The 23,856-nt window shown below is 41.2% G+C and overlaps 2 protein-coding genes across 2 annotated transcripts; both read right to left on the bottom strand.

Annotated features, from left to right (window-relative positions):
- Positions 1 to 421: 421 nt before the first annotated feature.
- LOC136513848 (periodic tryptophan protein 2-like) lies at positions 422 to 5,082 on the bottom strand. Its single transcript, XM_066507822.1, has 7 exons — positions 3,840 to 5,082; positions 3,110 to 3,361; positions 2,925 to 3,017; positions 2,385 to 2,756; positions 1,526 to 1,870; positions 1,176 to 1,403; positions 422 to 1,079 (listed from the first exon to the last, which is right to left on the bottom strand). The coding sequence occupies exons 1-7, from the start codon at positions 5,028 to 5,030 to the stop codon at positions 909 to 911; spliced, it is 2,652 nt and encodes an 883-aa protein (XP_066363919.1). The 5' UTR covers positions 5,031 to 5,082; the 3' UTR covers positions 422 to 908.
- Positions 5,083 to 5,873: 791 nt separating this feature from the next.
- LOC136511188 (glucan endo-1,3-beta-glucosidase GV-like) lies at positions 5,874 to 22,575 on the bottom strand. The gene is made up of 3 exons (XM_066505359.1): positions 22,569 to 22,575; positions 21,609 to 21,749; positions 5,874 to 6,343 (listed from the first exon to the last, which is right to left on the bottom strand). Exons 1-3 carry the CDS (start codon positions 22,573 to 22,575, stop codon positions 5,874 to 5,876), a joined length of 618 nt encoding a protein of 205 aa, XP_066361456.1.
- Between the last annotated feature and the right edge of the window lie 1,281 nt (positions 22,576 to 23,856).

A 23,856-nucleotide genomic window follows, 5' to 3' on the forward strand; every position in this document is an offset into this window, starting at 1 on the left:
TTTCATGGGCTCTGAATATCTTATTTGGATATTTGGTGTATCCCAATCTATCTTCAGAATTTTAAAACCTTGAAAAAAAACTTCTCAAAGTGTTTTTTTGAACTAAAAAATGGATAAGGAGGTAAACCACTTCAAACCAGGGCACAGAGGTAATATGAATGGTTTCAAAAGTTCGAAGTGAGTAGAATATCTGATTTTAAAGTTTGAGGAAGAAATCAGACTAAGACAGTAGTTCTAGTGGTAGAATGATAAAAGACTCGCAGACTTTCCGGCCCCAAAAAGCCCGCAAAGCCGGCGTGCCGTAAACAACCTGATACCATTTGGAAGGCTTGCTCCCTAATTCAGCACTGAGGAAATACCTAAAATCCGTCGGCTCCATCCAACTTTGCCAGGCTCTGGAAATTCCACGTAGCAGACAAACTTCAGAACATCACAGCAGAAATAAATAACTGCAGTGAATATAACATAGATCTCCGATTCGATTCATTACAAATATCAATTTCCAGTTCTGATTCAAACATTTGATAACACGTTTCTCTCGTTTCTAACAAATCGGCTAACAACCCTCCTCTGATTAGGTACACATACGAACACAGATCCGAGGAAAAATACAAAATCGCCAACTGTCAATGGTCCCTGACAACAAAACCAGACCCCGCTCAACTTTCTCCGGAGCATCGATCATGTTGCATTGTTGCTTCGGTTCAGTATGCTGAACACAACAGCCACTGTCCACAGGATTAAGCACAGATGCCAATCCAGCCCTAGAGGTCCCAAGCAGAGCTACTGAAGTGGTCAGAGCTCGCATGCGTGTCTGGGTTTGCAAACACATCAACCTCCTATAGAAATCGCAGTCAAGGAGATCAGTAAAGATGTTGCCCACTGAACTAAGTATTTCTCAGCACAACCTAATTCTTTGTACCAGCAGTGCACAGATATTTCAACAAGTACTCATTAGAAGAGCAAGTGTCTGCCAAATCCTGATGTAGTCTTGTTATAGACTTCTGCAGTGATTTCAGAGAAGGAAGCAAAGTTCTGGAGTTCTGTTGAATATAGTGGCCATGGATCTTACATAGCTCCTATATGATAAAAAGAAAAGAATGAGATTAATATATGGTATATGAACCAAAACATCAGGTATAATCTTGGGACGAAAATGAAAATGAGGATGATACCTGAGACCACAGGAGGATAAATTCCAGATGGGGACAACTTTCCAAGAGACCAGCAAAAGCATCAATCAATCTTTGGAGATACTTGTAAGGAATTGCTGAACAAATTGCTCTTACATCGGATGGATCAACTGTGAATATGCACTTCTTAATCAAGGAGTCCTCATTTAACCGAAGGCTAAGTATAAGGGCTCTCTGTTGTTGGTTTTCTGCAAGAGCTTCCTCTACATTCTACAAATACCAAACACAGAAATTTGCAAATTGATTAGAGTAATTTCAATTTTCAATAGGTAATTGCCTTCAAAAAAATTTCAATAGGTAATACACAACAAGAAAGGGCATGAAGTCAATACCTCAGGCGTAACATCAATGTCAAGGTCCGTTGGATCAAAAATAAATGATTCATCAACTGAGTACAATAAAACACCATCAGTGGTCGCTGCAGCAAACGATCTTCCAGTTGGAGCAAACTTAACACATTTTGTCCGAGCTATGGGTCTTCCACGATTTGCCATTGATCCAGGTAAACCAAGCCCTAGGTTTCCTCTAGTCTGTCGATCAATTCCTTCGTCAACATCACTGTCTTCATCGTCAATTAGATCTAGTGCACCAGCATCTGTCATCTTCTTTGAGTTCAGAAAATCAAGAACTCCATCCAATGAGAGATTGCGAGTGATCTGGAATCTACGCAACAGCACCTGCTCAAAGAAACACATTAAAACAAGGGCAATTACTTATCTTCCATCGCATACCCCCATATGCTCACCATTCAAAGATGCCAACCCACAATGAATGGCATTTTACGAATCATGTAGTTTCAGTAGTACATAATGGAATTTCTCTAGATAAAATGAAAAAGGTTTCTAGCATTATTTCATACCAAGATATGTGTACAAGCAAAAACAACGTCAAGATCATGTGGTTATGTATTTTAGCCTAAAAGTATGTTCGCCATAGCAAAATGGAGAAAAGTCAGACTACTACAGCTTCAGATTTGGGTTCCATGGCATGATGACAACATGTAAATATTTCGAAAATTAAGCAGAAAGATAGAACATTGGTTAGATAATGGTAGTAGATAATATCCAGCAAGTATCTAGAGAGTATTCAAAATGCAGGTGCAGGACCAAAACTGAAGACACACTCATAGTTGTTGGTATACAACTATGCTTCAAGGTACAAATACAATCATGCCAAGAAAGATTTGCTGACCTGTTCTCCAACATCATACATGCAAATATATTTAGTGTTTCCTCCAGCTAAAATAGAACTTCCATCAGCAGAATAGCACAACGTTGTGAAGTACTTTCCTATACTTGTATTAGCTGCAGATCTCCTGTCAGTCATGAGGCGACCCCCAGCAATATCCCTGCGGCCCTCAATGGTATACATCAACAAACCATCAGATGGATCCCAGAAATGGATTAGGCCATCTAAAGTACTGCATGCTATCTGCCTTCCATCGGGTCGATAAGCTAAAGTAAGAACATCGTGTGAGTGCTGAAAGGTTTCCACTGCACCCTTGCTCTCAAAGACATCCCAAAGGCGAACAGTTTTGTCCCATGATGATGAAGCCAGAATAGCCTACCCAACAAAGCCCAGTTATTGCTTTGATGAACTTACATAACACACAGAACAGAAAATACTGAAATGGAACAAAATGCTCTTGCAGAATCATAAAGTAGTGACTTTTGTAACTAATTGTAGTTCTGAAAAGAAAGTCAAAGAAAATATATCAAAGCATTCTCTTACATTGATTGGAGAAAACATTAGACCATGCACTGGTCCTTCGTGGCCACTGAGTACATCCAACAATCGACCAGTTTTCATTGACCAAACAAATATCTGCATGGAAATGTTTTGATTGTCAACGAAGCTTGATGTGAAGCACAAGACATGAAAATTTTGGGGGATAAAAGGTTGCTGCATACACACACCTCAAATGAATCAAGTGTTCCAGCACATATTACTTCTCCACTCTGGTCTGCGGTTAAAGAAACAAACTGCCTAGGTGAAGGGGTGGTAAATGTTCTGAAGTTGCGATAGCGGAACAAATCCCATGCTCGAATAGTCCCGTCAAGTGAGGCACTTAGAAGAGAATGGTTATTGGCCATAAAATGAACTGCAGTAACAGCATTTGTATGCTCCGAAAATGTTATGAAACAGAACCCAGATGAAACTGTCCAGACCTGCAACACATGAGTTACATTATCAAACTTTTTGTGCAGGACATTAACACTAATTAAATAGATTTATTAAATATTTTTTGCAAAATTAATGTTATCACCAAATACCGATAGCAGGCACTACTCTTTCATTTGAATAAATAAGTGTGGTACGAGTAAGCACTAAGCAGCTCAGTGAGGCAAGGACAGAGTTAGCTTCTAATTGCACGAAGTTGGAGGACCAGTTTAGTGATTTGGACTTAAATTATGAAGCAAAGTTTCTCTGGCTATCTCATGCAGCACTAGATAGTATGATCAGGAAAAAGATCATCATATGTAACATTCAGTTTTCAATGGATTGAGCAAAAAGGAGTGCATATCAACAATTCCTGTGAGATGAGATTGTGTGTTCACACAATCACACAAACAATGGAGATCATGCATAGCAAAAAAGAAGAGCAGGGCATGATTGAGATTGTAGATGCTATCACTTAGCACACACCTTGACTTTGTTATCATCAGCTCCAGTGGCCAATAACTGAGAATCTGGTGAGTACGCAATGCAATTCACATCAAAGTAGTGTCCCTGATGTTTCAAAATGTAGCTCTCCGACCGCCACTCCCACACCAGAAGCTGCCCAAGTTTGGCGCATCCAAAGACGAGCCAATTCCCCAAACTGTTGAAAATAGCAGTGGTGATCTTCTCTCTTGATATTGACAGCAAGTGGAGGCACACAAAGTCTGGCATCTGGTACAGCCCAAATACTCCACTAGAGAATCCAACCACCACCATGTCAAGCTCCCAGTGGTAATCACATGCTGTTAACTTAGCCGGTGACTGCATGAAGAAATGCTTTTCCCGCAGCTCCCATTTTGCCAAATGCAGCTTAGTGTCTGGTTCCTCCAATTCTCCTAAAATCTTCCTTTTCCTGCTCCCATCATCCAGTTCCATGACATCATTCTGTTCTGACCCCTGCTCTGGCGTCCCTGGTGATGGCGGAGGTGAAGTATCATTTTCCTCATTTCCTTCCACCAAATTCCATGTAAAGATAGCTCCATCCTTGGAGACTGTATAAACCCCCTTGACTCTCCCTGTCTTCTTATCCGTGGCAAAGAAGGCACCTACGACAGCCGCGCGATGGCCAAGGAAGAGGAAGGGCTTGCCTCCTAGTCCCTTCTTGACAGGCAAGAGCCGAGCTGTCAGGTCCTTGCAGGACGCGAGGAGGAACGCAGAGTCCGGGGACCAATCGAATGCTGTCACGCCAGCGGCGAAGCCCGGGAAGGTGCGGAGGAGGTGGAAGGGGAAGAACTCCCTGCGGAAGCCCGGCGAGCGCCAGATCTGCACGACCTTCCCGACGGCCACGGCGATGAGCTGACCGTCGGGGCTGAAGCGGATAGCTGAAGGCGCGCCCTTGAAGGAGACGCGGTGGAGGACGGCGCGGCGGCGGAGGTTGGCATAGAACGCGCGGCCGTTGTCATCGGCCGCGAGGAGGAAGTCGCCCGAGGGGGAGGCGGCCAGGCGGGTGACGTTGGACGAGGACTCGAAGGGGAGGGTGAGGGACGAGGAGGCGGCGAGGTCGGTTGAGGCCACGCGGTTCCCGACGGCGGAGAGGAGAACGGGCGAGTCTCCCGCGAAGACGGCGTCGCCGCCGCGGTACGGCGCGCCGAGGAGGTTCTGAAAGCGGTAGTTCATGGCGGGAGAAAAGGGAGGGGGAAGGCGGGCGGGTGGGCGGCCGCCTAGGGTTTTGGGGGAGGAGGGGAACCGGCTCGACGACGACGACGGGGTTTTAGTTGATTTTGAGTTTTGAGTGGGTCGTGGGCTCGTGGCTTCTTCTGATGGACCCAACTGTTTGGTCGGCCTGGGACTATTTGCCCCAAGTCCACTTGGCAGCTAGACCTTTTGTTTTGGACTTTTGGACACAAAATCTCTATCTTTACATCTACGGCTACCTTTCTAAACTATTGTTGTAATCTGATTTTTGTTCTCGAACTTCAAAATTAAATAATTTATTCTTAGCCAAAGGGCCTTTATAGTCCAATAGTAGGCCAGTGGAATCAAACCTGGTGTTGCACTTTTTTCTAGATTTTTTCTAGAAAAAGTAGGATACACGCATGCGTGCAAGTTTGATGGTAGTGCATGTTTTTCGTGCACTGAAGGTTAAAATGCCTCTCAATCTTTTCTTGGTGTGTATAAGGACGCGTGCATTGGAAGCTAGAAAGTCTCTCAATCTTTTCCTTACGTGTATACGGATGCGCACACGCGCGTGTGCTTATGGTGTGAGTGTGGAATACGCGGGTTGTGTTGCGTCCAGTTGTACCCATAAAAAAAATTGTTCTTAAACTCTCAAAACCATTCAAATCAGCTCTCTGCCATAGTTTAACATGGACGAACCATGTATTTTGTTGTAAACATGATTTCTTCATCGACGCTGCATAGCACACAGGATGTACGGTGAACATAATCCAGTGGCATCCATCTGCCGCTCCAAACCTTAACGCCATGTTAATTGGGAAAGCTTTTTTTTCTCTCGAAATGTTAATTGGGAAAGGTAATCGAGTAGACAGGCTCCTTGTTGGGGTAGAAGAGCCAAAGTTCCTCTCCGTCAGATGCTCGGTCTTCTGGTTCTCGTGTCTCCAGCGCTCCGGGTCTCTTGGGCGTGCCGCGGTAGGCATGATCGATCAGGCCCTGGTTGTACCTCCGCGCATTGTCCACGGCCGCCGTGAACCCGCCGGCCGCCGGCCACCTGCTCTCCAACACGACGATCCTGACACCGGGCGCCCCGGCCTTCTCAAGCGCGGTGTGGATGGCGTCCACCATGGCGGCGAAGATGTTCGTGTAGGTGAGCCCGTTGCCGTCGTCCCTCACGGTCGTGCCCGGCTGGAACGTCGCGTAGCCGAGCGTGATGTCGCGCGGGTTGTCCCTGTAGGCGAAGTACGGGTAGACGTTGGCGAGCAGGGTCGACCCGGCGTCGGCAGCAACCGCGCGACGGGCACCGTGTGCCCACGCTGGAGATGAAGACGCCGCGCGACGGTGGGAAGAAGTGAATCAGGAGACGTTAATTTTGGTAGCACCCAACCTTTTATTATATTTACGAGAACCGGTTCACAAAATCAGTATAAAATCACTTCTTTGTAATAATGGTCATATAATAGCAGGTTCGGTGTGGACGATGATCAATGGAACATGGCCCCCGATTTTGAGGGGTGTCATATCAGTAATTATTAATTGCATTAGGTGTAGTTTAGCATTTCCATAAGCAACGTTTCCTCAACTTGCCGGTCATGGAATATCTCTAAACATAGCGCAACTCATATTAGAGCTTCAGATGTAGTTGTTAATTGCATGAGATGTAGTTAGCTCTAAACTTTAGCACACTTCATATTAGAGCTTTAGAACTTAAATCTGAGCTAAAGTGCTCTAAATTTTTTTTGAGCTTGAAAATTTAGAGGGGCCGGATCAAACAGGACCTAAGCATTTCTCTAACACAACATTGCATCAACGTTGTGAACTGATCGGGTTCCTTGTGGTAAAACATGTCCATCCAAATTTAAGTCCTTAACTTGGCACGGGTGTTCGTATTTTTCTGAATTTGTTCCAGGATTTAACGGCGCTATGCTTTCAGTGGTGGGTGATATTTTCGTCGACAGCGAGGCGCCAGTGGTGACTTCGTGAATCTCAAGATCGGTCGGCTCAATCCTTCGTAGGTGCTCATAGGGATAAAGTTTGTGTATGTGTGTCTGTAGAGGTGAGTATACGTGCGTGCTGTAAACGTCTAGGTTGTACCGTGTAATTATTAAAAAAACATTGCATCATCACAAACAGTTGTTTTATTTCCTCATGGATTATCTTGACTTTGGGCCCGTTGATTGTTTTCATGTCCAGCTTGTGACCATGATTTTTGTTTTCTGTAATTATACTCTTAGAGTCCTTATTCTAACTTACCATGCCTTAAAAATCTTTAAAATGCTTTAATATCACTTGATCTGTACTAGTCCTGCACTAATAAACATCATTAGTTAGGTAAACATCTACGCTCAACTAGTTTGGTTCCAGAGAAACGCCCAAAATCTATGTATCTGCATAGCCAGACGGAGAGGTCCTTTTTACATCATGCGAGCTAGGCCAACGTGGTACAAGCTACCAGTAAGTAGGAATTTGCATCCTATGAGCCTAGTTGTGGCATATCGCATATGCAATCAACCAATCACAGGTAATGATTATGCAATCAACCAATCACACACAATGACTCCATCCTTGATGATTACTAGTATAATATCCGTGCTAACGCAACGAATTTATCTTGAAGACGCACATGAAAACAATCAATGTTTTTTTTCATAGTTCAACTTTTACACAATATCTTTGAGCATGTATACAATCCGGAAAACTAAGAAGTCATAGTAAAGTTTTTTCTCATATAACCATTTAAGTTACATTCTGTCTAAGTCCTTAATCATGGCTTGGAGATCTTCAGAAAAATTGTCAAAACATTCGTTTACATGGCTCCTAATAATGTCCCAAAAAAATCCATCATCAGTGAATTTGATAGCTGTGCATAGTAGATATAATAAGTTAAGTTATTAATTTTGTATGTAGTGTATAGAATATATGTTTACAGTGTTGATCGGTGGCAATCTTACACCATCCCATGACTTCATGAATGTATACAAGGAAGCCTCCTAATTTTCTGGAGATGGGCATTTGTTTGATTTATTGTACATAAATCAAATAACTATTTTGTGATAATAAGAAAGATGAAACATATTATAGGTGATTATCAGTCTTTATGTTTTTGAACTTTTGTAACACATGCAGGGAATATTCGCTTACAATAATAAATATTACCGTCGCACTTAGAATTTATCAGTTTCATAGCGAGACTGAACATTTTAGCAATAGTGTGAAATGTAGTTATATATGGCATGATTTGATCATAACCCTTGTAACATACATCATCTGAGAGTGGATCCATAATGTGCATAGTTTTCTTTTGCATGTCCATTATGAATAAAGTATATAGTCCATCTCAATAATATGGCAGTAGAATCTAAAAACATAGACATGTAGAATATAAGTGTTTAAAAAAAGTATAATACATATAAATAAAATATAAAGGAGTACACTGAACATATCTTACATTGCTGCAATCTTTAATTTTGTATTCCATGTCAGACCAGCACTCGAGCACTTTTGCCAGTTTCTTGTGGTCTAGTTTGCCACAACATCGCAGATCTTGTCCAAACTGTGTTATGGACTGTTGATTTTGCAAAATTTATAAGTATTTGATTAATTATAGAATTAATAATTAGATGAACTTATAGCAAACTGGAGATTCATAAAGTGGTATTTTTGTTTTTGATTCTTCGTCAACAAGAATTTATTCTGCGCAGCCATCCGAATTGCTATATTGAAGCAATCATGATCCATCTCTTTGTTCTCATCTAAAATATCTCTAATGTTTCTTGCATTTAAAGAAATTGTATATGGTCGTGTGCTTCGGATCTATTCTTTGCTAAAAAAAATAAGGACAAGCAATAAATTACTTATTCTAGCAATTCTTTCATGGGCAATGGAAATATCCAAATTAAAACAAAATAAATTTCTTTAGAATGACTTACTCCAAAGGTTCACCATTGGCCATCAAATGGATGTTTAATAGGTCTGTCTTGTTTGTCCATGTTATTGTACCCGACAGTAAAAAAGACACATCGTCCATATCATCGAACATTATGACAGCATCATCCAGATTATGGCTGGTCTCACTATCTTGCACATCATCCTTTTCCCCTCTAGCTATGTTTAATGGAGAGTTATACAAGATCGCAGATAGCTTGAACCTAAAGTTACTTATCTCATCATGAAAATATGAGTAAGTCCTAATATATTAACAAGTCCAAAAATGACTATTTTTAGAAATATTCCTATGAAATTACCTGAGTCACATGGTCAGATAAAGAAGCTCCAGTCCAATACTCCATGAAATTAATCATCCATAAACCACAACTTACACTGTGTAATATTAAAAAATTCAAATATGAGTGATAAAGATACCATTGCCAGTACGACAATGTCATATACACAACAAGTTAGATGATCCTTTACCCATTTGTCTGCATTTTTCGATGATCTTATGTATTTTTGGCCAAGATGCCACTCCGATACCCTTTTCCCATTTGTTTTGGTTTAGCTGACTATACTTTGTTGCATGCTTTATTAATCTTTACATTCCTATTAACTGCTATGACCGGAACACCAAGTTTTAGAAAAGGTTTTTAACAAATTTTTAAAAAATATTATGTATTTGTATACAACAAATCATTAAGTCATACCGTGTAGTCGAGATCTTGCCATTGTAACATATTTTCTTCGAAAGAATCCAAAACATGTATCTGTCCTACCAAAGCATTGACAACTGCTAGGTACCAGTGATACTTCTCAATATTAATTGGAAGAAACACCTGTAGTAATAGAGATTTTTCTAAATTTTTTCCATATGTTTCAATCAACAGAAAATAGCATATATCAGATCTTGTGGTCAAACTTACCATATCAGCGTCTAAATAGTTTTGGACCCATGTTTGAATCATGTCATCTCTACTATAACTTAATGTCGTTGCATCAGCCTTTCCATCACGATGGAGCAATTGAGTAATAAATGTAGTCTCCGTATAAACATCTCCACCTTCTCTATGAAGTATGTGTTCTTCATGCCGCATTAAATGGATATACGCACTTATTGAAAGGACCTAGGATGCTGAAAGCACTAGTTTGGTTTTGGTAAATTGATGAAACCCTAAGTGCTAACCTAGTTTATCAAGTGATCATAAGATAGGTAGCACATTCCAAGTGGTGAAGCAAATGAAGATCATGACATGAAGATGGTGATGCCATGGAGATGATCAAGTGCTTGGAATTGAAAAGAAGAAAGAGAAGAACAAAATGCTCAAGGCAAAGGTATAAATAGTAGGAGCCATTTTGTTTTGGTAATCAAGACACTTAAAAAGTGTGATCACATTTAGGTTCAATAGCCGTACTATTAAGAGAGGTGAAACTCGTATCGGAATACGGTTATCAAAGTGCCACTAGATGCTCTAACTCATTGCATATGCATTTAGGATCTAGTGGAGTGCTAACACCCTTGAAAATGTTTGTGAAAATATGCTAACACATGTGCACAAGGTGATACACTTGGTGGTTGGCACATTTGATCAAGGGTTAAGATACTTCAGCGGCGGAGTGTCTGCCCGTTGAGTGCGGATAGTCCGACGGTGCCACTGGCACCCTAGACAGAAAAGACAGAGGTCACTATAAGTGACCGGACGCTGGTCTCGGTTGGACCGGTGCATCGGGTCAGTGGTAGCAAAGGGCACGCAGCGTCGGTCTCTGACCGGACGCTGGGTCACAAACTGACCAGACGGTGGAAGGCTGCGTCTGGTCCTGCTGATGTGGCAACACACAGTGTTGAGGGTGACTGACCGGATGCTGGCTGTGTTCGGTCAAGCATGACCGGACGTGTCCAGTCGTGAAAAGTCATCTCTGAATGCTTACTGGAAACGAACGGACGCTGGGGCTCAGCGTCCGGTCACTTTGAGCTGCTGCGTTCGATCGTCACTTGACCATTGAGATCGGCCAATCAACATTTGAAGAGAGGGGACACGTGGCACGCATCGCGTGATCGGACGCTGAGGTCCAGCATCCGGTCAATATGACCACAGCATCCGGTCACCCCGTGTTGTACCCAGTGAAGGGGTACAACTGCTCTATTTCATGAGAGATTCTATTTAAGCCCCATGGCCGGCTCAAGCTCACTAGCTTGGCCATTTGTATTGATATAGCAACCTTGTGAGCTTAGCCAAAGCCCTCTCACTCATCTCCATCATTGATTCATCATCTTTGTGAGATTGGGAGAGAATCCAAGTGCATTGCTTGAGTGTTTGCATCTAGAGACACTTGGTGTTCGTGTTTCACTTGTTACTCTTGGTGGTTGCCGCCACCTAGATAGCTTGGAGCAGTGAGGATCGTTAAGCAGAGGTTGGTGATTGTCTTCGGCTCCGATCATGGTGATTGTGAGGGGTTCTTGACCTTTCCCCGACAAAGAGCCAAAAGGTACTCTAGTGAATTGCTTGTGGCTTGTGTGATTCTCATCTTGTGTTGGTTGTGCGGCACCCTATTGAGGGTTTGGCATATGATGCCAATTAGCTCGTGAACCTCTAAGTGAGTGAATTGCCACAACGAGGACTAGCTTGCCGGCAAGCAAGTGAACCTCGGTAAAAAATTATTGTGTCATCATTTGATTATGAGGTGATTGGTCTTCATTAGTATTCATTCTTGTGATTAATTGGCTCCTTCTTCGATATGGCAGTATAAACAAATTGCTCACTCTCTTTACATTACCGTAAACTAGTTGTCAAGCTCTTTAGTGTAGCTAGTTGTGAGAGCTTGTTAGTTTGGTTAGTGTGGCTCTTTAGTTAGCTTTTGAGAGCACACTAACTTAGTGTAGTGTCATAGCTTTTATGTGGATAGAAACTATATAAACTAGAATTGTGGTAGGTGGCTTGCTATTTTAGTAGGCTAGCGCAACACTTGCTTCGCCTCATAATTATCTAACCAGTTTGTTAAGTGTTGTTGTAGAAAATTTTTAATAGGCTATTCACCCCCCTCTAGCCATTAGGACCTTTCAAGTGGTATCAGAGCTGAGGTCACCGTGATTTGAGGCTTAACAACCTTTGGTATAAAAATGGTTCAAATCAACAACACAAAGAAGCCACCCCAATTTGATGGCACAAATTATCCTTATTAGAAGTCAAAGATGACCACATATATCAAGTCAATCAATAGAAAGGTGTGGAAGGTGGTAGAAACCAAAATTGAGATTGGTGATCCAGAGAATCCCACCGTGTCCGAAGAAGTGCTTCTCCAAAACAATGACATTGCTCTAAGTGCCATTCATGATACAATTGGTAAGAGAACATTTGAGCAAATCAAGAATATTGAGATGGCTCATGAGGCGTGGAAGAAATTAGAGGAATCATTTGAAGGCACTCAAGCCATGAAGGGTGCAAAGGCATATATTCTCAAAGAGAAGTTTGCAAGCTTCAAGATGAAGGAGGATGAGAGTGTGCCAGAGATGTTTCATAGGTTTCAAGTGCTTGTCAATGATCTCAAAGCACTTGGAGAAGAGGTAAAGGATAAGGACTTCTCCCACAAGTTCTTAAGATGCTTACCTTCAAGATTTGGCATATTGGTCACTATTCTAGTAAGGAGCGGTTTGGACACCATGACACCAAACCAAGTGTTGGGAGATATAATGACCGATGATATATATAGAGATGATGATGAGAAGGAAGAAAAGAAGGAGAAGAAAGATGAGAAGAAGGATGAGAAGAAGAAGAGCATGGCATTCAAAGCCGCATCATCTAAGGGCAAGGCAAAGCAAGATATATCAAGTGAAGATGATGGCTCATGGGATGATGATGATGGTGAGAAGATGGCTCTCTTTGTCAAGAAATTTGGTAAATTCATAATGAAGAAAGGGTACCATGCTAGAAGAAAGAAATCTTCATCCAAGAACAAGGAAGAGTCAAGAAGGTGCTTCAAATGTGGAAGCAAAGATCATCTTGTTGCTCAATGTCCATACAATAGCGACAATAATGATGACAACAAGAAGAACAAGAAGGACAAAAAGGAAAAGAAAGAGAAGAAGGACAAGATGACATTCAAGAAGAAGAAGGGTGGTTCATATGTGGTCACTTGGGATAGTGATGCTTCCTCAAGTGATGATGATGATGATAGTGATGATGACAAGACTACAAAGAAGAAGGCACTTGCAAGCATTGCTATCAATGAGAAGCTTTCTCTCTTCGACACTCCATCATGCTTCATGGCTAAGGCCACTAAGGTACAAATTTATGATGATGAAAGTAATGATGAACATGATAATGAAAATGATAGTGATAGTGATGATGATGAACCTACTAAAGATGAATTATTTGACATGCTAGAAGATACTAAAGAACACTTTGACATTAAGATAAGGGAATGCAAGAGCTTGAATAAGGAGGTAAAAGCCCTTAAGAAAGCCCTTGATGAGCTCAAAGAAACTCATGAGAGACTAGAGGAAGCCCATGAGAAGCTTGGCAAGGCTTACAAGAAGCTTGAAAAAGCTTATTCCTCTTTGCTCGATGAGCAAAATAAAAAGAAGCATGTTGAAACTTGCAATATAGACTTAACTTGCGATATAATTGATGAATTATTATCTATGCCTATCATTGTTGCTCCCACTAACCCTTCTTATAGTACTTCTACTTCTACCTCATCTAGTAGTGATGGTTTCACTTATGATACCTCACTAATGGTTGAGAATGAGAACCTCAAGAAAGAGGTCAATAAGCTCACTCACACCTTAGCTAAAGCCTATGGTGGTGAGGACCACTTGCTTATGTGCTTGGGTAGCCAAAGAGCTTCTCTCTATAAAGAGGGATTGGGCTATACCCCCAAGAAAGGCAAGGCGGCCTTTGCTCCTCATAAGACTAGTTTTGTAAAGAACAATGGTCGGTTTTGCACTAGTTACAAGCAAGTTGGTCATAAAGAGCATGAGTGCAAGAACAAGAACAAAAATACTAATGTATCCTCAATTAAGAGTAATTCTTTCTATGTGCTTACTAAGGGTATAAATGGTGTGAAGGCTAAGTTCATTGGTAAACCATGGATAAGCTCAAAGAAGAAAGCCATTCGGGTATCAAAGAGTTTAGTAACTAACCTTCAAGGACCCAAGCAAGTTTTGGTACCTAAAAATAATTAATCTTCTTTTGTAGGTCAATTACAAAGCTGAAGGAAGGCATTGGGTTCTTAATAGTGGGTGCACTCAACACACGACCAGTGATGCAAGAATGTTCAACTCAATCAACACCAATGGCAATAATGGTTATTATAGTATCACATTTGGTGACAATGGCAAAGGGAAGGTCAAAGGGCTTGGTAAGATTGCAATATCCAATGACATGAGCATATCCAATGTGTTGCTAGTAAAGAGCTTGAACTTTAATTTGCTATCTGTGGCTCAATTGTGTGATCTTGGATTCAAATATATATTTAGGGTAGATGATATAGAGATCAAAAGTGTATATGGCTCTAACTTGATCTTCAAAGGCTTTAGATATGAGAATCTATACTTGGTTGATTTCAATGCTAGTGAAGCTAGATTATCTATATGCTTGTTCACTAAGTCTAGCATGGGTTGGTTATGGCATAGAAGGCTTGGTCATGTTGGAATGAAATAATTGAATAGATTGGTTAAGCATGACTTGGTTAGAGGCTTGAAAGATGTTGTGTTTGAAAAGGATAAGCTTTGTAGCTCTTGTCAAGCCAGAAAACAAGTTGGAAACACCCATCCCAAGAAAAGCATGATGAGCACTAGTAAAGCATTTGAGTTATTGCACATGGATTTGTTTGGGTCAACACAATACACTAGCATCAGTGGTAACAAATATGGCTTTGTGATAGTGGATGATTATACTAGATACACGTGTGTATTCTTTCTAGTGGACAAAAGTGATGTGTTTGCAATATTCAAATCATTTATCAAGGGCATTCACAATGAGTTTAAAACAACCATCAAGAGAGTAAGTGACAATGGTAGTGAGTTCAATAACACTAGAATTGATGAGTTGTGTGATGAATTTGGAATTAGACATCAATTCTCGGCCAAGTACACTCCATAATCAAATGGCCTTGTTGAGAGGAAAAATATAACACTTATTGATATGGCAAGGTCTATGCTTAGTGAGTACAATGTGAGTCAATCTTTTTGGGCCAAAGCTATCAACACGGTTTGCTATTGTAGCAATCGCCTCTATTGTCACCCATTGAAAGAGAAGACACCATATGAGCTCTTGAATGGTAGAAAGCCCAACATTGCATATTTTTGGGTCTTTGGTTGCAAGTGCTATATCTTAAAGAAAGGCACTAGATTGGGCAAGTTTGAAAAAAATGTGATGAAGGATTCCTACTTGGTTATTCAACCACTAGCATAGCATATAGAGTTTGGAATTTGGATAGTGGTACTCTTGAGGAAGGTCATGATGTTGAATTTGATGAAACCAAGGGTTCACAAGTAGAGAATGAGAACTTGTAAGATGTTAGAGGCATTTAGAGAGTGTGATCATATTTAGGTTCGATAGTCGTACTATTAAGAGGGGTGAAAGTCATATCCGAATGCGGTTATCAAAGTGCCACTAGATGCTCTAACTCATTGCATATGCATTTAGGATCTAGTGGAGTGCTAACACCCTTGAAAATGTTTGTGAAAATATGCTAACACATGTGTACAAGGTGATACACTTGGTGGTTGGCATATTTGAGCAAGGGTTAAGATACTTCATCGGTACCCTAGATAGAAAAGATAGAGGTCATTATAAGTGACCGGACGCTGGTCTCGGTTAGACCGGTGCGTCTAGTCAGTGGCAGCACAGGGCACGCAGCGTCGGTCTCTAACTAGACGCTGGGTCACAAACTGACCGGATACTAGAAGGTTGTGTCTGGTCTTGCTAATGTGGCAACACATAGTGTTGAGGGTGACTGATCGGACGCTGGCTGTGTTCGGTCAAGCATAACCAGATGCGTCCGGTCATGAAAAGTCATCTCTGGATGCTTACTAGAAATGACTGGACGTGGGGGTTCAGCGTCCGGTCACTTTGAGCTATTGTGTCTAGTCATCACTTGACCATTGAGATCAGGCAATCAACATTTGAAGAGAGGGGATACGTGGCACGCATCGCATGACCGGACGCTAAGGTCCAGCGTCTGGTCAATATGACCGGAGCATCCAGTCACCTCGTGTTGTGCCTAGTGAAGGGGTACAATGGCTCTATTTCATGGGGGCTTCTATTTAAGCCCCATAGCCGGCTCAAGCTCACTAGCTTAGCCATTTGTATTGACATAGCAACCTTGTGAGCTTAGCCAAAACCCTCCCACTCATCTCCATCATTGATTCATCATCTTTGTGAGATTAGGAGAGAATCTAAGTGCATTGCTTTAGTGTTTGCATCTAGAGGCACTTGGTGTTCATGTTTTGCTGTGGGATTCGCTTGTTACTCTTGGTGGTTGCCGCCACCTAGATGGCTTGGAGCAGCGAGGATCGTCGAGCAGAGGTTGGTGATTGTCTCCGGCTCCGATCGTGGTGATTGTGAGGGGTTCGTGGCCTTTCCCCGGTGGAGAACCAAAAGGTACTCTAGTGAATTGCTCGTGGCTTGTGTGATCCTCATCTTGTGTTGGTTGTGCGGCACCCTATTGAGGGTTTGGCGTGTGATGCCAATTAGCTCATGAACCTCCAAGTGAGTGAATCACCACAACAAGGACTAGTTTGCCGACAAGCAAGTGAACCTCGGTAAAAAATCATTGTGTCATCATTTGATTCCGAGGTGATTGGTCTTCATTGGTATTCATTCTTGTGATTGATTGGCTCCTTCCTTGACACAATGGTATAAACAAATTGCTCACTCTCTTTACATTACCGCAAATTGGTTGTCAAGCTCTTTAGTGTAGCTAGCTGTGAGAGCTTGTTAGTTTGGTTAGTGTGGCTCTTTAGTTAGCTTTGGAGAGCACACTAACTCAGTGTAGTGTCATAGCTTTTGTGTGGATAGAAATTATATAAACTAGAATTATGGTAGGTGGCTTGCTATTTTAGTAGGCTAGCGCAACACTTGTTTCACCTCATAATTATCTAACCGGTTTGTTAAGTGTTGTTGTAGAAATTTTTAATAGGCTATTCACCCCCTCTGGCCATTAGGACCTTTTGGCATTTCTAAAAATTAACACCTTTAAATACGGAAATGATTAGTAAAGAGAGTTTCTAAAATGGAAACTCTAAATTAAGTGTAGTAGCACCCCTCACAAGTTAGCCATAAAGTAAACAAGGTATAATGAATATATATAGAAGTTACAATCCTACAATACAAAGTTAGAACAGAGAATGAATATATTCAGCACAGGCAGGAAATACCAGACGTGTTCGGTAGGTATACCGGACGTGTCCGGTATACACGTGTTCTGTAGAACAACCTGGCACAATGATCAATACTGGACATGTCCGGTATACACGGTTTTAGTGGAATAGCCCTAAACTTGCTTCTTTCGATTTCTAACTTCAAATCAAATTGTAGGTACCTACTAGATATGACAATATACACAGATAACCTGCACAAGAGCAAGAGCAACACAAATATCAAATGAAATGCGAATTGAGACACGATATTTGTTTTACCGAAGTTCAAACTCGTCCGAGTCCTACTCTCCATTGAGGAGGCTATGGGCGACCCAGTGAAGGTCAGCCCTAGAGGGTACCACGAAGGTCACTTTAGCCAGAGTCTTTTTCAACTCCTTTTCCTCCTTCCACTAGTTGATTCCGAGGCGGTAGAATCGACCATTACAAACTTTCTGAGGCACACCACAATCTCTTGGGTGCTCTCCGATGATGCCTAGCCATCTAGGACCGAAGAGTCCAAGAGTAACAGATGCAAATCATGAGATTGACAATATGCACAAGTGCTCAAGTGGTGGCTTGCTCTCTTTTTCAAATTCTCTCTTAACCCACAAATGGATTTTATGATTTGGATCACACACTCACTAAGAGAGGGTTTAGGAGAGTTGGCAAGACTCAAAAACATGTATATATATCAGTAGAATCAGCAGCCTCCAAAGGTGTAGGCTTGGGGGTATTTATAGCCCCCTTGGAAAAACTAGCCGTTTTATAGCCGTTTCCATACCGGATAGTTATAGTAACATTGTGAGGCATCGAAACTCCCGATGAATGCTGGAACTTCCGACCGTCATAACTCCCGACTTATGTCGGAACTCCCGCCCTCAACACATTTGAAACTAAGTTAACTGAGTTAAAGTATGTGAGGTGTCGGAACTCCCGACTCATGTCGGAACTTCTGACCATCAAAACTCCTGACTCACGTCGAAACTCCTGACCCTCAAGGCATTTGAAAACTAGTCGTTGTCTTCTGGCCATCCATATCGGACACGTCTGGTATTAATACCAGACACGTCCAGTATAACCACCACAGTGAACTCTCCAAGTTAGTTAAGCACGAGATGTCAGAACTTCCGACCATTGCCGCAACTCCAGACCGTCAAAACTTCTAACTCACATCGGAACTCCTGATGAACCAACCCGAGATCAACAATATTATCATTGCTGGGCAAATACTAGACACGTCCGGTATCAATACCGGACAAACAAGCAAAAATCAGTTAGCTCTTTTGTCTCTCAAACACTCTAAAAACTCACATGGGTTGGCTTGAGCACTTATGAAACATTATCTATCAACATGATGCATCCCTCTTAATAGTACGACATTCCTATTAACTCAAATTTAAAAGTATAACAAATTTAAACCTTTTGAGTTGATCTCTTTCAACCAAAGCCATGTATCCCAATCTTCATCAAATGAGGGTGCCAACATGTTGATATTGATCTTTTCACTTGAGCATATTCATCTTGAGCACGTGACTTGATTCCATTTATCAAATTTGAATAATCCCAAATGTATCAAGTCACTTCCATCAAACACTCCAATAGCGATTTGATCCTCCACAAAGACATGACCATCATAGCTTGATTAGTACCTCAACTAAATGCAAGTACTTCCTTCTTCACCCTAGCTAGGTTCTTCGGCCGCCAAGCCATCGCTTGCCCTTCACCCTTGCTTAGTACCTCGAAGCATTTCCTTGCTATCTTCACCATCTCAAGCCATCAGGTCACATCTTGTGTTGAATCATCCATTCATTTGTATTGTTATATTTTTCATTTCAATTTAGCAAGCTTCAAATATGAAACCATTCCATATGCAATCCCTCATGTCTCATTAATTAATTCTTACGAGCTTGCTTTCACATAGTACATGAAAATCCCACAATAAATAAGCCTTTTATATGAATTCTATTTGCATTATTGTCTTGTGCTTGAACTAGATTGTTTATACAACAACACATTATTTTGACTTTCATTAAGTACCTGTGAGATAACCTATTACCTGTCTACACTTAGCAAATGGGTTAGACCTTTAATCATGTTATCATTCAATCATCCAAAACCCACTAAAGGGCTAGATGCACTTTTAATCTCCCCCTTTTTGGTGATTGATGACAACTTGATTAAAGCTTACAAAAGAATATAAATATTTAAACTTTTAGGTTCAATGATTTATGAGAGGCTCCCTCTTAATATGTGCTTATGATTAGAATCCACAAAATGACCTCAAATGTCAATTGCACATACTAAAACATATAGGAGACTCCCCCTAAATCATTGCATCTGTGGGGTGCATGTGTGTGTGACAAGTAAAACCGTGATGCATATGACAAGATATATCACATAAGAATAAATATGAAGACATCACATCAAATATTTTCATTCTAGCATGCATAGTCCTTATGAAAATAAATATAACACATGTATGTCACACATAGCACTCATTACACATTTTCTCAAGTCCACAAGCCACTAATAATATAAATAAAGATCATGTCTCAAGAGATACATAGATAAAGCATAAGTGGGTCTTATCTCTCACATGATACAATCTAGCTCAAAAGATTACATTAATAAAGCTCAAGAAACTACAGTCTACAGTACATATCTTTAGGTACAAAGATAAGTAAATGAAACTATCCTGAAGCTTTAATCAGCCTCTCTCCCCCTTTGTCATCTATCACCACAAAGGTCCAACAATGACATACTAAGGACAAAGGGGCTACAAGCTATCTCTAATAGCTATGATCACTCATCATCATCTTCATCTCTACCAACATCCTCATCATCTGAGCATGTAGCACCGGCTGGATGAGAGCCACCCGCACCAGATGGGTCATAGAAACTACCCGTGAGGTCACTCCACCAGTCTGAAGCATACTCGTCTGTAGCACTAGGACATGGCTGGGAGTGAGTAGGCACCCGAGCCTATAGTGGTAAAGTATCAGGGTGCTCTGAAGCCTGCTGCTGCTGCTGTCACTAAAGGAACTCAATAAACTCTGTGTTGTACCTGTCCTGCTGCTGCTCCTCAGTCTTAGGCTCACTAGCTACCTCATATGATAGTGGAGATCTAGGAGGATCAAGCATAAGTCTAGAAGCAATCTGCTTCAAAGTACGAGTATCCTTCCTCCTAGCCTCCCTCTCCTTCTATTGACAGGTCCGTATGTCCTTACACATCCCAAAGATAGCACTAAACATCTTGCAAATAGGAGAAGGAGGACTATGATGATGTGAAGAAGAACATGAAGGAGCATGTGGTAGAGGGGAAGCTTGTCCTATTGCTATACCACCTGTAGGTGCATCTGCCTTTGGTGCTGCTACTCCTCCTCCTGGTCCTACTAGAGGTACCCCAACCTTAGGCAAGTCTACAATAATCTTTAGAGCCTTATGTACCTTGTCATACTCAAAGGTATGCCCCGTGACCTGCTCAATTATGTGCATGATGTAGGGAGCAAAACCATAGCCCTTGAGGGGCCTCTCGTCGACACTCCTAATCTCGCACCATATGAAGTCAAAGACGCTAAAAGGTCATGCATCAGGTGTCATCCTATGGAGCAGATTCCTAGAGTAATCTACAATGTTTCTCTTATCTCCACCCTTGCAATCAATGGTCTTCCTGAACATCCTATCCAGGTATCTATAAGTAGGGTGATGACCTAGAACCTTCCCCACTGCTCCTCTCTCACCCCCTAGTGGGTACATGTAGGCAAGTTACTCTAGAGGCAACACCTGCTCTGTGTGGATCCTATCTTTCTGAAGATCATCATTTGAGAAGCCAAGTAGAGCTGCAAAAGCATCATAATCAACACTGTACCACTAGCCCTCAAGCATCTAGTGCATATGCCTCTCATCCTCAACATACAGGGTGGCATAGAACTGAGCTACCACATCTATGTTCCAGTCATGCTGGAACTTCATAATCTCATAAACCCCTGTATGCTCATAAATGGCAATAGCGCGATCAATGGAGGCCTTCTGCAAATCTCTGACGTACTTTTAGTCAATCCACTAAGATCGAGCAATCACTAGGTTCCTGGTGAGGATCACACTAGTGTAGAAGACCATATGAAAGGATGTCTGAAATTGATGATCAAACTGAATCCTAAACAAGCCCCTTGGATCAATTCTTCTTTCATCTCTGGCCCTTCTGGTCATGCCTTTCCCTCAAAAGTCAACTCTGGCGACATAAGAGGGTACACTAGGTGGATGTGGCTCAAGTAAACCATAGTGCATACCTTGACCTAGCTGGTGTTGAGCTGGAGGTACAGCCTGCTCCTCCTCAATCTCTTGCTCATCATTTGAGCTGCCACCATCTGAATCTCTATCAGTGCTCTTCCTCTTTCTGGTACTAGGCTCCACTCTATACTCTTCTATATCTATGTCAGAGGAAGAATTGTTGTCTCCCACTTTGTACTATGGATCACCCCTAGTAGCCCTGGAGAGTCCCCTACTGCTGCCCTGCTCCTACTGACTATATCTGGGATGCATTTCTTGTCTTGCCTTTTTGTGTTTTCTAGTGCTGGATCATGCCTATGCTTGGACCTAGGCTCCAATCTTCTGCTCATGGTTGTTGTCCTATATCTAAAGATTTGCAAGGAATTTTAGATACATGCCCAAACGATAGCTTGTTTTAGTTGAAACATAGAAACAAGAGTAATTATCTTATGCTTTATAATCACCTCAACCAAACTAGGTCAACAAGGTTCACAAAACATAATAGACAATTAAACTTAGTCCTAAGAATCAACCACTAAGAAGATTGAAACAAGGGAGCAAAATCTGCTCTGCTGTCCCATACTGGATGTCCGGTATGAGCGGACAGCAACCCTAATCGAGATCCTTCGCTCAATCTTCAACCAATCCAATCCAAACTTTGGGCATTGCTTCTAGACAGGTAATGTAGCATCTCTACCAAAGGAATTCCAAAATCATGCCCTAACCGCTTAGATCGGATGAGGTTCGGGATTAGGATACCTTAAGAGAGTGAATGAAGATACGATTGGAAATCCAAGTCCCGGAGTCTTCGATCTTGATGCAAATCTCCCTCTCTTTCTTTTCACGGTGGAAACTTGAAATCGCCAATGGAGGTCAAAGAGAGGCGGCTAGGTTGGCTGGAAGGAGGAGAACTATCTTGGTCGAAGGGGTATCGACTGTTTTATAACCCCACTCATACCAGACACGTCCGGTAGGCATACCGGACATGTCCGATATTTGCGGGCTGGCTAATCTTTTTCCAAATTTCATTCACTTAATTCCAATCCTCTTCTTTATCATTTCTTGATCCGAAAACATGTATGTCCTTGATCCAAACAAGGTGTAAATACTTTTCTTATCTAAATGCCATGAGTATCACTTCTCTTTTCCAAATATTTGGCATATATAGATTTTGATTACTTGAGAGAGAGATTGTGAGACATAGTAGATTGTGGACTTAAAAAAGCCATGTCATGTGTAATTAGCCAATCAAACAATCAAGGAGAGCTATAATTATCACATGACAAGGCTAGGTCACAAAGACCAAGATTTAAATAGTTTTTCAAATTTACACCACCTACACATGCTAGTAATGAGTTTTGAAAAACATCTCTCCTATGTCACATAAATGCACATTCTAACATATAAAGGGCATTAGATGCACTTATAATGCATGTATGTAAAACACATACCTTTGCCTTGAGCCCACAAAAATACCACTAAGAAGATACATAGCATGATAATCTTTATGTTGACCTTGATTGCCAAATAATCATGCTAGATACAAAATCAATTTTTCATCCTAAGGACTACAAAGAATGCTAGATAAATTTGTTAGTCCATAAGGTGCAAAATAGAAACTGCCCCTAAATAAGTGCTTTAAGTAATTTGATTGACTTTCAATTAGCACTTTATTCTATTAAGAATTTGGGAGTCAATTTTCTATTTTGAACCACAACTAAATAATTTGCCATATTCAAGATTTGAGTTCAAGAGATGCTCACAATTCACTTAGATTTGGTAAACCACAAGCTTCTGAGTAAATTGAAGATATATGAAAATATATGGATCAAAGACACAGTTGCAATTCCATCAGTGCTCTATTTACTGTAATACCGGACACGTCCGATAGGTATACTAGACATGTCCAAAATACGCAGAACAAAAACACTTTCTTTCTATCCCTGGCCATGCCGGACATGTCCGGTAGTGATACCAGACACATCCGATAGGTGCAAAACAAAAATAATTAATTCGCTGATTGTGATTCTTCGTCTAGCTCTATTATTTATTGTATACCTGCATCTCAACAAATGAATTGCTCTACTAGAGAGCTATTAAAAGCATCATATGACAATCATGATAATTGTCAAGTAAAACTAATTAGCCACTTTCAATTTTCCACAAATATGCCTATTTGTGAGTCATTGAGCACAAAACAAATAAAGTGGCTATCCTATAAGGTTTAGGTACTTATTACCAATGGTGAAGATAAAGTAAATGATGTAT

The sequence above is a fragment of the Miscanthus floridulus genome, chromosome 16 (genome assembly GCF_019320115.1).
Source record: "Miscanthus floridulus cultivar M001 chromosome 16, ASM1932011v1, whole genome shotgun sequence".
NCBI lineage: Eukaryota > Viridiplantae > Streptophyta > Magnoliopsida > Poales > Poaceae > Miscanthus > Miscanthus floridulus.